This window comes from Carica papaya, chromosome 2 (assembly GCF_054855325.1).
Source record: "Carica papaya isolate Zhongbai chromosome 2, ASM5485532v1, whole genome shotgun sequence".
Lineage (NCBI taxonomy): Eukaryota > Viridiplantae > Streptophyta > Magnoliopsida > Brassicales > Caricaceae > Carica > Carica papaya.
In genome coordinates this window covers 28,213,706-28,230,629 of record NC_142310.1, presented here as the reverse complement: position 1 = coordinate 28,230,629, position 16,924 = coordinate 28,213,706, and the positions used below count along the sequence as shown (strand labels likewise).

Here is a 16,924-nt window from a genome sequence, read left to right as displayed (position 1 = left end):
TAAAGTACAAATTAGTGTTATGGAATTCACCATTTTGAAAGAAATACGAAGAAATAAAGAAGTGAACAGAAAATATATAAAAGTACTACTCTACTCGTAATTCTCTTGCGGATTGGGTTCTGGATCCTGATTCTCTTGATCTAAAATGATTAAATAAGGGATGTACTACACTAACCCAATAAAAATATAACTGTAACGGCCCCGGAAATTTAAAATGAAATGTGTATTAAAAATATCAAATGCGGAAGCGACGTCAAAATTCGATTAACATCCCTTACACTAAAACCAAAAACGTGCTCACAAAATATAAAAGATCAAACTACCTAAAGGAGAAACTTGAAAGTAAAAGCTACGAATATGACTATGGAGTCTTTAGGCGTCCCCTTCGTCGTCCTCCTGCGGAATCGGCTCGGGAACGATGTCTTCTTGATCTGAAATGATTAAATAAGGAATGAGTTACACTAGCCCAGTAAAGACGTTACGATATCTCACCGTCACGGAGGTAAAGGTGGGTAGAAAAACACAAAAAGACCAATGGAGCATAATTTACAACAAATTCTTTTATCAATAATAAGTCATTCACCATCCACTTACCTCGATGGAATCCATAAAACAGTATACGAAAGCAATAACATTATCATCATCATGAAATCATATATGAACTGTATAACATAATACTTATCAAGCCTTTTGTAATTCAATCGTTACACAACATATTTTCCTCATTTACCAGCCCACTAGTATCCATGGGGATCCATAGGGGTCCCGCTACCCGTTAACCCTTAACACTTGAAATCAGATTCCAGGGCCGTCCCCATACCCCATCCGGTATGGGCGCCAAAACTATAAACCTCATTACCCCGTCCGGTATGAGGGTGAAACGAGCCGTCCCCATACCCCGTCCCGTATGGGCGCCAAAACACATAAGATCTCCATACCCCGTCCGGTATGGGAGACCACAATCCCGGTAGGGTTCCCTATAGATCCGGTCCGTCCACCATCTCCCATGATATCTAGTCAGGCTGACCACATTATACAATTACCCATTTACATAATCTTTCATTCTCTTTTTCCTCAGTCAGCATCATCAATCCACATACAAACAAGCAAAACAGTAATTTATGCCAAACAGACAACATACAGCATCAATATCTCAGTTATTCAATCCATAATCAATAAAACAGTAAAATATGCACACGAAACTATAAAATGAAAACATCAAACCTCATACTGCTTTTAAAACTGTAAAACATGGCAAATAACAGTTAACCGACAACCACACTAGACTCGGGCTCCATTAGCGACCTTAAGCAATTTCACACATTCATTGATTCAAGAAATACCGTTTTATCATTATTGAACTTTAATACCGTGATAGGAAATAGGGTGAGGGGTCTTTACTCGTTTCGGGGTCCGAACACGGCTTCACAGTGTGCCTACGGGCTGTCCCTAATTTTCCCTGAATTTTTTCCGGGGAATTGAAACGCACTACTGGTACCTGCACGTGTTCCAAAAAATCCCAAATTAGGCCCAGGGCCCCTTTTTGACCAATATCGCAATTCCGGCACGGCGGCTCTGGCGTGCTCCGGCGACGGCGCCGCCGCTTGCGGCGGCGATTCGCCTCGGTTTGGCTGTTTTCGGCCATTTTCGGCCGAATTCGGCCACACTTGCATCGATCCTCGCGATTAAACAACCCTAGGGCCCTCGGGGGGCCAAAAAATTACGAAAAAACGAAGCTTACCGGCGGCGGTGCTCTCGGGTGCAGCGGCTCTCCGGTGAAGTTCGTGTTTTGGTGATTCGGCTCCGATCAACCTGTAGAGAAAAGAATGGTGATCACGGTAATATAAAAATTGCATTATACGGAGGCTGGGAAGGGCCTCATCGGAGGTAAAAACCGAGGAGGGGCGCGGCGGCGACGCTGGGTTTTGGCCGGGATTTTAGCTCCGATTTGGCCACAAGGGAAATCAGCGTTGAAAAACGAGTCGGGAGTATGAAATTTACCTCGATCGGCGGTCGGAAATCCCTTTGGTGCAGCGGCGCGTGGCGGCGGCCGGCTTCTGGTTCGTCTTCTCCAGCGAGGGCAGGCGGCTAGGGTTTTGTGGTCTGGTGTGGGGGTCTTATTTATACCCTTTTGTCTTTTGATCTCAGCCGTCCATTTTGATTTAATCTGGGCCGTCCGATCGCACGTTTGATCTGGGCCGTCCGATCGCACGTTTGATCTGGGCCGTCCGATCGCACGTTTGATCTGGGCCGTCCGATCACGCATACGCGGATCGCCAACGTGGCCCGTCCCGGATCGACGTGGTTTTGCCACGTGGTAGGTCCCAGTTGGCCGGGACTGCTGACTGGGTCTGCTGACGTGGCTGCTGACGTGGCCCCCTCTTTTTTTTTTCTTTAATTTTCCCGGGCGCTACAATAACACTATATCACCGACACAGAAATAAAAGTTGATAGAAAATAAAAAATAACTAATAGAGTACTAAATTAAGCAAATTCATTTATCAATAATAAAACCATTTACTGTCCACTTACCATAGTGAGATTTATAGAAAATAACCTATAGAAAACAATAACATTATATATATCATGATTCCGTATATAATTGGCAACATAGCACATATTATACTTTCATATTCAAATCATCAAAACAACAATTGTCTTTTTTTTTCCACCAGACTGCTGGTATCCATGAGGGTTCATAGGGATGTACCCGCTACACGTGAACATTTTTCTTTAACATTCTCAATTATGAGCCGTCTCCATACTTCGTTCGGTATGAGTGTCGAATTTCTAAACCTTAATATTCCGTCTGGTATGAGAGTGAAGCGTGCCGTCCCCATAACTCGTCCGGTATGAGTGCCAATTTATCAAGTCTTTATACCCATTCTAGTATGAGACAACGTTTACAATAGGGTTCCCTATGTACCCGGTCCGTCCACCATCTCTCAGGATATCCAGTAAGGCTGCCATTTTATCCATTCACTTAATCACACAAATTTTTCGTTTACCTTTAATCTCAATTTTTTCAATTCAACCGTAAACACATAAAAAAAAAATAATATATGCATTCAAAACTATAAAATTAATCAATAAGACACTATCATGCATTTAAACTGTAAAAACAATCAACATAACAATAGTAGATAATTTTCGGTTTTACCTCCATTAACAATTCGTAATTAATTATGAACATTTTTTAAATTGTACAAAATATTGTATTTATTGTTAATTAGACTTCAATTATATAATAGAGAATAGAGTAAGAGATTCATACTCAATTTGATGTTCGAAAAGATAAACTGTTGACTGCTCCCACTGGCGCTTCCCGGGTTCCCTGAATTTTTTTTTCGAAAATCAAAACGTGTTATAAGTATCTACAATTGTCCTAAACAAACCCAAAATCAGTCTCAGGAACTATTTTGGCCAATTTCAAAATTTTGGCACGGCGGCTCCGCCGTGCTCCGACAATGGTGCCGCCGCGGGTGGCGGTGGTCCGCCTTGGGTCGACTGTTTTAAGTCAATTTCGCTTCAATCCCTGTGAGCAAACATGTTAAGGGGCATCGGTTAGCCGAAGAAAACATAAAAACTCGAAACTCATCGACGGCGAGACTCTTTAGTACGACAGCTCCTCCGGCTCACGTTGCATTTGAGTGTTTTGCTCCGGTCAACATGCAAAGAAGGAAACGATGATCACAATGGTGGAAAAATTTTGCCGAACGGGAATTGGAAAGGGTCTCATCGGAGGCGTTTTGTGAAATTCCCCACGGTGGCCTCGCTGGGCTTCATCCGCAGTTTTCGGCTAATTGGTCGTTCATTTTGCTCCGATTTAGCCATGTCAGTGTTTAAAATTGAATTCCGAGTAAAAAGAAATTTTTTTACCTCCTTTTGGCAGTCGGAAGTAGCTCCGGCGCGGAGGCGGCTCCCCTTCCTGACGGTTGGGTCTTATTCTTCGGTGAGGGCGACTAGCGACTAAGGTTAGGGTTTGGTATGAAGAGGGTTATTTATATTTGTCCGCTTTTGATCTGAGTCGTCCATTGCATTTGATCTGGACCGTCCGATCGCGATTAAATAGGAAATGAATCTAAACCGTTCATTATGATCCAATATGGACCGTTCATCACGATCTAATATGGACCGTTTGATCGCATTCAAATCTGATCATCTGATTTCGTTTGGGGAGTGAACGCATCTGAGCCGTTCGTGCGTGTGAGAACAGATTTGAGCTGTTTGATCGTGGGCACGTGGATCGCCCGCGTGACCTTCCGCGTGGCACCACGTCAGTATCCGCTGCCACGCGGTGCGTTCTAATTCGTCGGGATTGCTGACCAGACATTCTACGTGGTAAAACTTTTTTAAATTGCATTCTGACCCTCGTTTTTCGATTTTTCTTTCAAAAATACCCCCATAACTCAAATGTTCACCAATTGTTTTCAAAATTATTTTTAATTTCACCCCCACCAAATTTACTTTATTTTTGCATTAAATTAAAATTAAAAAAATCAAAAAATTATATGTATAATTAATTTGGGCATTACATTATAATTCATTTAACCTAAACTCTTATTTTATTAATGTTTAAACGTTCAATATTTAATCTGACAAAATTAATAATTTTATGTAAAATAATAAAAAATTAAACCACGGGGTACTAAAATATTACAAACGACAAAGTTTGAATTTGAATGACATCAAAATTTCAAGAGAAAAAACAAGAGCATAACCCGGGGGCTAGGAGGACCATGGCTCCCCTAGCTTCACCTCCATAAATATATATATATATATATATGTATATACACATATATTCTAATTTTTATTGTAAACCCTCCTAAATTTTACAAAAAAAACATCCTTCAAATTAAATAGAAATTAATATATGCACACTATACATTAATTAAACAAGTTTGGAAATATTTATCTATTAATATTATTAAAAAATAAAATATTATTGAATAAATATATTATATTTGATTATAATAGAATTAGCATAGTTAAATATTATCAACTTATAAATAAGATAAATAATTAAATAAGAAATAAAACATACCTACTTATATTTATATAAGTAAATTAAATCATATATATATTTTTAAATAATGTTATTATTTTGCATTTTTAAATAAATTTATGATTCTGTTCATGAGTAAATTAGTAAAGTTTCCTGAACTATATATATATATATATATGTTTCTATAAAAATATGATTAAAATGCTATTTATTTTAATTTTAGAATCTTTTATTTATTCTTCCCGTAAGAAGAAATTTTTTATTATTTTCTTATTAAAAAAAAAGGGTGGAAAGCGGGTGGGTTTTGGTTCGGGGCGGGTGAGTGAACGGTCAAAAATTCAAAAATTCGAAATAGAAGCGGGCCATTTTAAATCCTTAAAAAAGCAACACATGCATCCTAAATTTCAAAACCATTAACCTCTCTCACTCTCACGCGCCCCCTCCTGAAACGATGTCGTTTCTCTCCCTCTTTCTTCCCCAGTTTCTCTTCTTTTATATACAAACACTACTTTCTCATCTTATCTTCCCAAGTCTTCCTTGATTTTATTGCTTTATTTATTTATTTTTCCATTGCTCTGGAAATCAGAGCTCAGATCTATCTCTCTCACCATACCCACTTTCAAAATTTTAACTGTAAGCTCTCTCATCTCATCTATCCCTCTCATCTTCTTCATACATTCCTTCACAATTTGTCTATTCTGCACTCCCCATCTTCAGATTTCTGAATTTGAATTGGTTTCAAAATTTTGTTTCTTATTTTCATTTTTCAGCATGTAAATCTCGTTTGATTTCTTTATTAGAATGTTGGTTCAGCTTGTAATGCTGAAGATTTTGTCTTGATCTTAATTACGCTTGGTCGGCTTCGTTTATTTAATGACTCCCTTTTTGTTCAATTAATACGCATAGATCTTAGCTTCTTAATTGCAAATGGGTGTTCATCGGGAATTGATTGTCAATTTGATGTCTTGATTCGTAAGTTTTTATTTTAACGTTGCAATAAAGTGTTCCGTTGTTTTTGGAGGAGAAATTATGTTCATGGAAGTATCAGTTTATCGTCTGTATTTTACTTTTTTGGTAATGAGGAGATTAGCCTTCGAGGAGTTTCTGATTTTGAGCTTGAGTATACTAATTGTTTTGACTCATTCTTTCCTTTCTGATGTAGTAAGATTTTCTTCTTTGTTAAAAAAAAAAATTTTACGTGCAATTTGGACATATTCTCCATTGTTTATATATGCACATATGTAGTATGTTTTCACATGAACAGCTGTCTATTCTCTAGTTGGGTTTAGATTTGATAATAGATTTCTAGTTATCTTATTGCATCTTTTACTTCACTAGTTTCTTGTAAGAAAATGTTTCACTTTACAGTTTAAAAATTTCAACCTACCATTTGATAATATGTTCGAGACACTACATTAACTTCCTCTATTTTTGTTTCACTGAACTCAGTGAAAGGTTACCTTCAAATGGTAGTAGGCTTTATCGAGTAACATAATGAGTCATTCATTCCTAATACTGAAGATTGAAAAAATTGACCCACAAATCTTTACTCCCTTATCCATATTTTCTCAGGAAAAATTCTTAGTTTTGATGTCAACACTTGGTCACAAAAGTCTAATCTAACATTATTTATAAAGCACTGTCCTCGGCATTACGCGTGGATTTGTAAGAAGTGTCTGTTATGCACAATTGTTAAATTGACTCGCACCTGTTTGATTGTTGTCCTCAGAGAATGGACTCACTCCCGGATGCCATTGTTCAGTATATATTGTCACACATCAACAATGCACGGGATGTAGCAGTTTGTAATACTGTATCCAAACGGTGGAAGGAATCAATGCCTTTCATTAGAAGCCTCTACTTTCCTCGCAACTCTTTCGATAAGCACTCGGGCAGTGATGGTACTGATAACATTGTCATGGAGATGGTTTCGTCTATTGCTTATTTAGAGGAGCTCGTTGTGTACAGCCCGTTCACAAGTGCAGGCCTTGCTTCATGGCTACTGCTCACAGGTTTATCCCTTAAGAAACTTGAGCTTAGAATGGACAATCTTGCTGACTATCAAGCCTGTCTTGAGAGACCTTCAAAGTTGGATTGCCTTAGCACAGCAAAGAATTTAGAGTCATTAAAGCTCTGGGGTGTGCTGATGGTTAATTCGCCCAAATGGGATGTTTTCCCTAACCTTAAAAACCTTGAAATAGTTGGTGCAAAATTGGAAGACAATGCCTTGTCTACTGCGCTTCTTGCCTGTCCTAATTTAACAAAGTTGCTGTTGCTTGGTTGTGAAGGAGTTAGATCCTTTTCTATTCAGATGCCATTTTTGGAGGAGTGTAAACTGGACTTTTATGGCTTGGGCAACTCTTCACTGTCTCTCACTTGTCCGAAAATTGCATCCCTTGAGGTGCAGGGTTGCAGTTGGATTCGAGTTCGTGAAACTAACTTTTTGAAGAATCTATCAGTTTCCAATAATACTGGTAATTCTTGTAGTCTTGTTTGCATTATCTGTTACTCATCTAAAATTTATTTTAAAAACCTTTTCTGACCGATAAAATATGCGTATGACTGAGTGATTTCTTTGTTCCTGTAATGCTTGTAGGAAGAGTGTACATGGTGGATTTTGGGAAGCTTGCAGCTCTTGAGTTTTTGTCAATCAGGGGGGTCCAATGGTGTTGGGATGCAATAAGCAAAATGCTTGAATGGGCAAGTGAAGTGAAGCACCTATACATGAAGGTTGAATTCACTGGAGATTTTGAAGCCCTTTTACCTTTCCCAGAGGTTGACTTTGTCCAATTCTTTAACAGCCATCCCAAGCTTCAAAAATTTGACGTCCATGGAGCCATGTTTGCTGCTCTTTGCCAAAAGAACAGCCTGAAGAAAGTGAGTTGATAAAATCTTCATGGACCCTTGTTTTTCTGCACTAATCATGCTTTCAGGATTTAACATATAACAGCACTAAACTCTCTCTTCCTTCAGGTGGAACCAGGGTTTTTGATTCCATGTCTAGAAGAGGTAGTGATCACGGTGAGATCGCCATTAAATGCTGAACAGAAAATGAGCACGCTCGAATCACTGTTGAAGTACGGGAAGAATTTGAAGGCAATGATAATAAGGATTCTTCAAATGAAAAGCAGCCATAGCAGTTCAGACGATTTCTTTGATGAAATCTGCAGGTTTAGGTACATGAATAGCAAGATAGTTCGAATAGAATAAAAAAGATGAGATGGGAGCTCTTTCTCTCCCTGTCATTTAACCAAATTTCCATTCACATTTTCTTGTTCATTGCTCTTAACATTTTTGACGGTTAATTTGATGAGAATTCTGAACATTGTTAAGTCAAATCATTTCCCCTCAGTAACAATGCTTTTTAATTCCCTCAGCTTTCTGGTTTTTGCAGTTAATATTTGAGTATACATGTTGGATTGCCCATAGTATTCCTGAGAAATTATATTACTGATAAGAATCTTGGTCAATGAATTTTGTTGATTACTGTATTTTTATTATTTAGTTACAAATAAAATGTAAGATAGATGAGATGTGTGCATCTAATTTATTTATACATGTATAAAATTGAGTTGAAAATTTCATCTAAGAAGCCACATGAACTATATGCTTTTCTATTAGAACACGTGATTACATGTATATTTTTCATCAACATTCTAAAATAGTTTGAAAGTGATGTTTAATGTAATATTAGCTAATACTTTTTTTTACCCACTCAAAAAAAAAAAAAACAAAAAAAGATATTTTTATAAAAATTTTATTTCAAGGAGTTTAAAATTACAAACTTAATTTAAGTATAATTAATTAACAGATAAATATAATCTTAAGTTTATATGATTAAACAATATTTTGAAATATAGATAAATATATTCTTTATATTTATTTTGAATTATTTAGACATTAATAATTAAAAACAATTAACACAAATGAAAAGATAGAATTAACCCACCTTTTTAGATGTTTCAGAAATTATGGGAATTTAGTATCCAATTTTTTATTTTTTTTTTGAATTTATAATAGAATTATATCTATGATATGATTCCAAACAATATGACCTAGAGATGTTTATTATGCAATGTGACCGCATGACATAACTAACCTTATAGTATTTGTAGATGCTAAATAGATACGATGTCTTGATGATTTTAACTAATTATAAACTAGTAAATTAACAACAACATAAATAATAATATTATTAACTTAATTAATTAATTAACATATGTTTTTTAAAACATCCAAATATAGTATAATTACTTAAATTTTTTTTCATTATAAAAAATTGAAATACACAAGACTAAATATTAAATTATAATAAAAATAATTAAAAACTAAATTATAACAAATGCTAAATTTTAAAAACAAATTTAACAAATATTTCCTTAAGAGCTTATTAACATTTGCCATTTTTCCGGACATTGTCAATCCCCAGATGTAGCAACTATAAGCAGGCAAAATCAGCGGGAGCATGTGCATATCAAAACTGAGTTCAATGAACAAAAGTGTTGAATAAGATTTATTAAAGTATCGAAGATAAACTAACTGAATCGCCTAAGGTATTCGGTTACTTCTCTTCCTCTTCACACCACCAAGAATATAGAGGTCCAGACACTGCATGCATAGCCCCTTTGGAGAAGCCATAAAAAACAAAAAACTGAACATAAACTTTTCTTGATTGGCATGAATGTGCTGGGTTTTCTGTTAACTGTATCAAAAATTCTTGTCGTGGCATGCGATATGTAATCAAAAAGTTAAAAAAAGAAAAAAGAAAAAGAAAGTACTCGATTTTTTTCCAACTATCTGTTCTTTTAACTAATAATCATAATTTTAACTGCTAGCAACCTAGATAAGCTTCTTCTTTTGGAAAAATCGCTTCAAGTACAGGATCTGTACAACTGAAACCACAATGCAGATGCCCAGAGACATGATACTAAACCATGCTACTCTGGCATTTGTTTTCTCACTCACGGTCCTCATCTCCGCTTCTCTTCAAGAGAAAAAAGAAAAGCAAAAGGCAAAAAGTATAGCCATTAGATTAATTCAAAGAAAAAGTGGAAATATTTTCAGATGTTCTATCTATGGGAATATTTTACCTGGTTTTGAGATAAAGTAAATTTTCATGAATGGCCTCTACAGCTCCTTCAAGTTTCCTCAGTTCAAGCTCAACACCCTACATTTAGGCAATACAAAAGGACATAATTCAGTCATAAATAAAACAGGCAGGATGATGTGGGATTCTTTTTTCTTGCCATCATAAACGTGCTAGGTCCTAATCATTCTTTTGGGAACTGCCACCAAAAGCTTAAATTGTAACTTCTCTTTTTTGAAAAAAGAAGCTATGACTTCTGGTCTTACTTTATATTTAAGCAATCCTAAGATATTCCTAAACTCCAAAATGATCAAATATTGCATTTAAGCCCACAAGCCAGCATTTTCCACATCCAAACTTGCTTGTGGTATGTTAAATCTGCATTAGTGTTATGTCTCAGAAAAAAAAATCAGTATGAAGGGAAGATCTCATCCAAAATAAAATCAAATGAGGTATTAGTTCGCTAATTTTAGCGAATAGACACTAATTCACAGATAATGGAAGTTCATTGAAGTTTTTGATGCAAATAGAAACCTGTAAAACTTTTAGAGTTCAAGCTTGATTTATTTCTTCACTGGGACAAGGACTAACATATTTCCCACATGTTAAATTATAAAACAGAAAAAACTACACAAGGCCCTTACCTCAATCTTCTCTTTCTTGGCAACTGAATCCCAATCCTTAGCTGCAATACCAGTTTTCCAGTCAATGTTAATGCTTATATCCCCAGCCCCATGGTTGTGACCATCAGCCCAAAAACATGCCAGGTAGTTCCCGGCCTCTTGGGTAGTGAATGCAAATTGACCATGAGTCACATTTTCTCTGTGATGAAGTGTGTTCCCATATGGAGATGTCACCTAAAAAGCACCAAAAAAATCAAAAGAACAAACACTAACAGATGTAGCCGTAAAAAGACTATAATTTCCTTTTCTGGGAAAAGCTGTCAGCTAGACAAAAGAGGAAGGACACTAACAACCAGATCGACTAAAAGAAAAGGAAAAAGAGAGCATGTTCTGGCATGCCAAAGCAATCTTAAATTCTTTCATCGATAGATTATGAAATATAAATTTCAAGGCTGCATTTAGAAATGAGATAGACTATTTAATTGTTAATAAACTATTTTTAAGGAAAAATTAGTTGTTGCCACATCCAACTAAAGATTCAGACATCCCTGTTCCATCTATCACAATGTTTGAGGAAATACCAATAAATATAAGTCATTTTGTCTGGAACTAGAAGGAAGTGGTTAGGTTGCCAAATCCTAACACACTTTAGTACAATTTCAAGAAGTTCACAACATCTTGTAGACTTGCTGAGCACAATACATCTATTCTAAAGACTAGATTCTTTTCATCAGATCATACATAATATATCCACTAGAATATTCGATATTAAATTTTTATGCAATAACATAGCAGAGAGAGGACCAAATCTAAAAGAAAATATGCGATGGAACAATAAAATATTATCATATATGGTTCATATCAAAGCAGGTCTCTAGATGAAGTCTCCGAAAATTCTCTCGTTACGTCTTTTGACAATCTACTGGTCAGTATGTAAACTGCAAATGACGACTATGAAAACTAGATGAATACCAATATTCTTGTTCAGCTTAAAGTCCTTAATTTGGAAACGACTAGTAAACACACAGCAACAACTACATCCAGCTTTTATTCAACAAACATATGAATATATTTCTACAAACTATTATTTCTACATCATAAACTCCTTGTTTCTGACCCATAGCGTAGACTCAAATAAGTAAGAGGTTATTCACCATCTGACCATCTAACAGCAAGTCATATCAAGTAACACACACAACACATGACTGGTGCAGGCTCCTGAAAAATCGGCAGAACCCCAGTATGAATATAAACAAAAAAAAAAAAGCATATGCCACAGTATGTCATGGTCTTCTTCAGCTACTAGATTAGAATACCTTTCCTCTTAGTCAATAGAATCGATACCCATTCGTTTCAATTTACTTCCCATCAGATTATTGTTCAATTATTAAGATTACACATAAAATTCATGCATGATTTATTAATTTAATGAAAAGGAACAAGAATTGAATTGAATGAAACCAAAAAGGCAAAATATTTCATTAAGCAAGAGCTACACTATCAACCAGAATCTTGGTTTTGAGGTTTTCGGAAGCTCGAAGCTGCAAATTTTGAGAATTGCTCAAGCTCGACTTTTGTTAAGACAACTGTTGTCAATACATTGGCGAGAAACTGAAGTTCCTCTACTCTATATATATTTGCGAAGAGGAGGATCATCTCCTACTACAACGACTAAATTTAGTAACAATCTCGTCAACATGAAAATCCACAAGAAATGTTCCCAAACTCAGAACAACAAACAGGACTTGATCAAACGAGATTAAACAATCAAAGTATTGATGGAACCAGAAGAAATTCAAAATTAAAGCATGCGATACTCTTCCATCCAAGCTTTCCAATTAAACTTAAAACAAAATCTATAGCAACAAAACCTAGCAGATCCGACACACTTACAGATCATGAAGAAAATGGGACTAAAAACAAGTGAATTAGAAGGAACAAGCGAGAATTCACAACAGCACACCTTGATGGAGATGCTAGGGAGGAAGGAATGGTCCTCAGAGATAACGAGATAGTCGGCCAAAACGACGACGTTGTTCTGGATTTCCTCGGAGACGCACTTGGTTCCAGAAGACGGAAGATTTAACCAGATGGCTTCGCTGACCATGGCCGACGTGGTCAAGAATAACAAGAACGTGTACATCATTTCTCCTTTCCTCTTCCCCATCTGTCGTACACCTCTCCCTCCCTTGTTCCGGCTCTGGTTTCCTTGTGATGTGTACTCCGTGACTTGTCGAGATCGGTGAAGAAGGTATTCAGAGCTTGGATCTTTTGAACTCGTTCGTTGAGTTTGGATTGGTGGCCCATGGGCCGGTTTCAAGTCCTGATAATGCGAGCCCAATTTAAAATAGACTTTAATAAATCTCCAATTACATTCGACATACAAATAATATAATATAATTGAAATAGGATTATTTCGTATTTAAGCCGCGGAGAGAAAAAGATTCCACTGAGAAGCAGAAACGTTATACGGTGACGTTTTGGAAAATGTTCCAAATACCTCCGGCTTTACGGACAATTTTAAAATATAACATTTAAAAGTCATGGATGGGCCCCACCGTCCACTCAATTCTTCGAAGAACGAAGATAACGACGTTATCCACATCCCCGACGACAACTCATAAACCACTTTACTGTCAAAATTAATAATTTAAATATTTATATATTAACCTCAACAATTAAAATATTAAAAAAATTATAATTTGACTGGGGACATTCTCTCAATTATTCATATTTATTTAATCATGCTTAATAACAGATAAATGAGGGAATCTGATTTACGTTCGTGGAGTAGAAGAAGAATCTAATGCTTTATCTTTATCACTGCACCGGTTTACCACTCCGCTGATTGATACAAACTGACCAAAAATGGAAGCTCTCATCTCCCAATTCACTTTCCTATCAGACCAGGCTTTACACGACAAGAACTTCGACCCATCCGCCATTGAAGACCTGATGAAGCTCTTCGAGATCGAAGCCTACAGGTCCTGGGCGGCGCTGGAACTCGAGCAGGAAAAAGAGGCGCACGAGGCCCAGATCTCCCTCCAAGAAGCCGAGGAGCATCTGGATTCAGCCATGGAGGCCGCCATGGACGAGTTCAGACGGTTCGAGGAGGAGATGGAGCGTCTCTGCAAGGCGGAAATGGAGAGTTTGGTGGAAACTGGTGAGAAGGCGAGGAAGATGGGTGATTTCATGGAAAAGGCTGCAACTATTGCTTCAAAAAAATACATGGAGGCTGCTCTCAGCTCTGCAACTGCATCCATGAAAGCTGCTTTTAAAGGGATTTCTTCTCGCAAGGTTCATCCTTCTTGAAAAACCCTTTTCAGTTTCTGCTTTCTTTATAAAATACTTGGATCTGTAATGTTCTTTTCTGATAAGGAAATCCCATTTAGCGTTTTTCGAAACTATACTTGGATTCCACTTTTTTTTTTTTTTTCCCTCTGTTAATTAAAAAAAAAAAAAAAGGATCTGTAATGTTCTTTTCTCCGATCAACTTTGAAATCTATTTACTTTCTCAAGTTCATCTTTGATCAGAAACCCAGTAGCAGAATTGCTTCTGGAATCCCTAATGTTAGTAATAATATGAGATATAAAGAAAACCCATTTGATAGAACACTTGAAAGTTTACTACTTTTCTTTAATTAAATAAAATCTGTATGTTTTTGAGTGCAGAAATGGTATCTTCTTCTCATTAACTTCTCTACTTCCCAGTTTCTTCTTTTCTCCTTTTAGTACTTTTTCCCATTGAAAAACCCTACGAAGGCTGAAGAGAATGATTAAGATCAGCCTGGATACCAAGCAGATCTCTTCCTTGCATGCTCTAATTACGGCAAACCAAGTGAACAGCAAACAAAAAATTAAGTGCTAATGAGATATATATATACAGCAATAATGTATTCAAGCAGATCAAAGGTACAAAAGAAAGAATAAGATAGTGTTGCTACACATTGGAGCTTATGGTGGAAATTCAGTGAAGAAGGTTACTGCTGTTTCTATGCTGAGAAACTTTGATGTAAACTGTGTTTACCTTTGTACTGGAAGCTAATTTTGGAGAATGAGGAGATAGTTATTAGTGTTACTTCACATTTCGTGGGTTTCTTGGGATAGGTCCTTCCCATAGTTTTGATAATGAGAATCTCCCTTTTACAAATCAAAAGAGCTACAAAAATGAGGTATGAAATGAGAGGATACAGTAAAATGATTCCCCTCTTCAATTTTTTATCTTAAAAAGTGCTATTCTGAGTTTGATGAGAGCCTCAAACTTTAGAAAATATAGAGAGTATAAGCCATTGAAAATGTAGTTCTTTTGCTTCTATCTCTATCTCAGCAATTGAACAAGTATCACTTGTAGTTTTTGACTATCACATATCTTGTGATACTCATTTCACTAACGAGTTTTAAATCATTACCTAGTAAAAATAAAGATAGTGGATGTAAGTCCTTTGCATACTAAAACACAACAAGTTGTTGTTTTCATTTTGTTTATTTTTCTTTTAGTTTGTTTTATTTTGACTTGTTTAATTATCTTGTGTGAATATTATGACTCTTCTTTGAGTTTTATTTGGATTTTAATCCTCAATATTTGCACTCTGTACCAAGCTGATGGGTAATGAAGAGAGTTGTCTCGTATATAGATAAACTCTCGCAAAGAAAAAAGTTTCATGAAAATATGACCAATTTAGTTGTCGCTCGATAGTAGTAGAATACACAGTTTCTTCTCTTATAAGATGATAATTCGGTCCAATATATATTTTTTTTTTCGAGCATGAAGAATAAAATTGAGCAATTAGGGAAGTTACTCTAATGTTATCACACAACAACATTGGCATGGTAAATAGTTAAAAAACTATTTTTAAGAAAGAAAGTTAATCTAATATAATTCAACAATGGTATTAATTAATTACTTTATATTCTGAGTCATAATAAAATATTTTTCGTCATTAGCGATACTAAACAAGTTCCAAAAAAGTTCATAAAACTAGTTAGGTTGCGTCAATCATCATAATCTCTATCAAAATTATCCTTAAAGAAATATTCAAAATACAAATTTTTATCTCGTGCAGAGGATAACTCATATGTGAAAGTTTTTTTTCCTCGAGATATTAATTCTCTTTTAAAGCTAAGACTGGCATAATATTTGGTCAAAAAAGAGGAAGAAGGCAAATGTACTACATGGTTTACAAATTGTCATGTTAGTAAGTAAGCTAAAAATATCTATAATGAATTTGTGTTGGGAACCTTTGTATAAAATATTGGTAATATTTTTGTATTTTATTGAAAATTTAACACTATATTTTAATAATAATTTAATATATATGTCCAAACTGCAAAAATAAATTTTTAATTAATAAAATGATTATAATTAAATCCGAAACTCTAAATCTTTTACACAATTAGTAAAAAGATATTAAAATACTAATTTAATTATAAATTAAGTGTGAAAATTATAATAAAAAGTTAAAGATAAAATTTAAATCACATTATTTGGGGACACATACCTAACAGCTTAATGATAAGTAAGTTTTTTCTTTAGGATCTTGTAAATTCCAAGTATTCAATTCGAAGTTTGAATTGCCTAAATTCAATTTGAATTATACTATACATTATGTTATATATATATCCATCTATTAATTCTTTTCTTCTTTAAAACCTTTCCTAGTCTTATATATACCTCTCTTAATTTTAAACTTGCTTAAAGTTAGAATTGATGAATGATTAACAAGAGATAGAGAGAGAGAGAGAGAGCTAACAATTTATTAATAACTAATTAACTAAATAATAATACTTTTTTGATAGCTCTCATAAAAATGGAATGTACAAATTTAATATACCGAACTTGATTATAAATCAAGCATACTAAAAAATAGACGCTAGAACTGATTTGGTAAAATATATAGTAGTTAATGAAACGAATGAACATATAATAGATAAATTAGTTTATCAGCAAATTTCTAGCGAATAAGATGATAATTAATCTCAATGTACCTTGTATATCTATAAAAAAATTGAATTTTTAACGATCTTAATAGTATATAAATTGTCACAACATAGAACATCAGTTTTTAGAGGAAACTTAAAATAAACATGAAAATATATGTTGTTTCTTAGATTTTCAAGACACAAGAACTTTTCTAAGAAATACACAAAATTTAATTATAAATTTATGAAAATAAGAAACTCAATTAAAATTACTAAATGCTTTTCAATGTA

At 35.1% G+C, this 16,924-nt stretch overlaps 3 protein-coding genes across 3 annotated transcripts; 2 read left to right on the top strand and 1 right to left on the bottom strand.

Annotated features, from left to right (window-relative positions):
• Positions 1-5,406: 5,406 nt before the first annotated feature.
• Positions 5,407-8,381, top strand: LOC110809952 (F-box/RNI-like superfamily protein). Its single transcript, XM_088213886.1, has 4 exons — positions 5,407-5,638; positions 6,735-7,479; positions 7,602-7,882; positions 7,979-8,381. Exons 2-4 carry the CDS (start codon positions 6,738-6,740, stop codon positions 8,213-8,215), a joined length of 1,260 nt encoding a protein of 419 aa, XP_088070012.1. The 5' UTR covers positions 5,407-5,638; positions 6,735-6,737; the 3' UTR covers positions 8,216-8,381.
• A 1,276-nt stretch (positions 8,382-9,657) lies between these two features.
• LOC110809975 (transmembrane emp24 domain-containing protein p24delta3-like) lies at positions 9,658-12,969 on the bottom strand. The gene is made up of 4 exons (XM_022035969.2): positions 12,678-12,969; positions 10,736-10,948; positions 10,096-10,172; positions 9,658-9,989 (listed from the first exon to the last, which is right to left on the bottom strand). The coding sequence occupies exons 1-4, from the start codon at positions 12,879-12,881 to the stop codon at positions 9,845-9,847; spliced, it is 639 nt and encodes a 212-aa protein (XP_021891661.1). The 5' UTR covers positions 12,882-12,969; the 3' UTR covers positions 9,658-9,844.
• Positions 12,970-13,462: 493 nt separating this feature from the next.
• Positions 13,463-14,232, top strand: MEE9 (maternal effect embryo arrest 9). Its single transcript, XM_022035888.2, has one exon. The coding sequence runs from the start codon at positions 13,583-13,585 to the stop codon at positions 14,024-14,026; it is 444 nt and encodes a 147-aa protein (XP_021891580.1). The 5' UTR covers positions 13,463-13,582; the 3' UTR covers positions 14,027-14,232.
• The last annotated feature ends 2,692 nt before the right edge of the window (positions 14,233-16,924 follow it).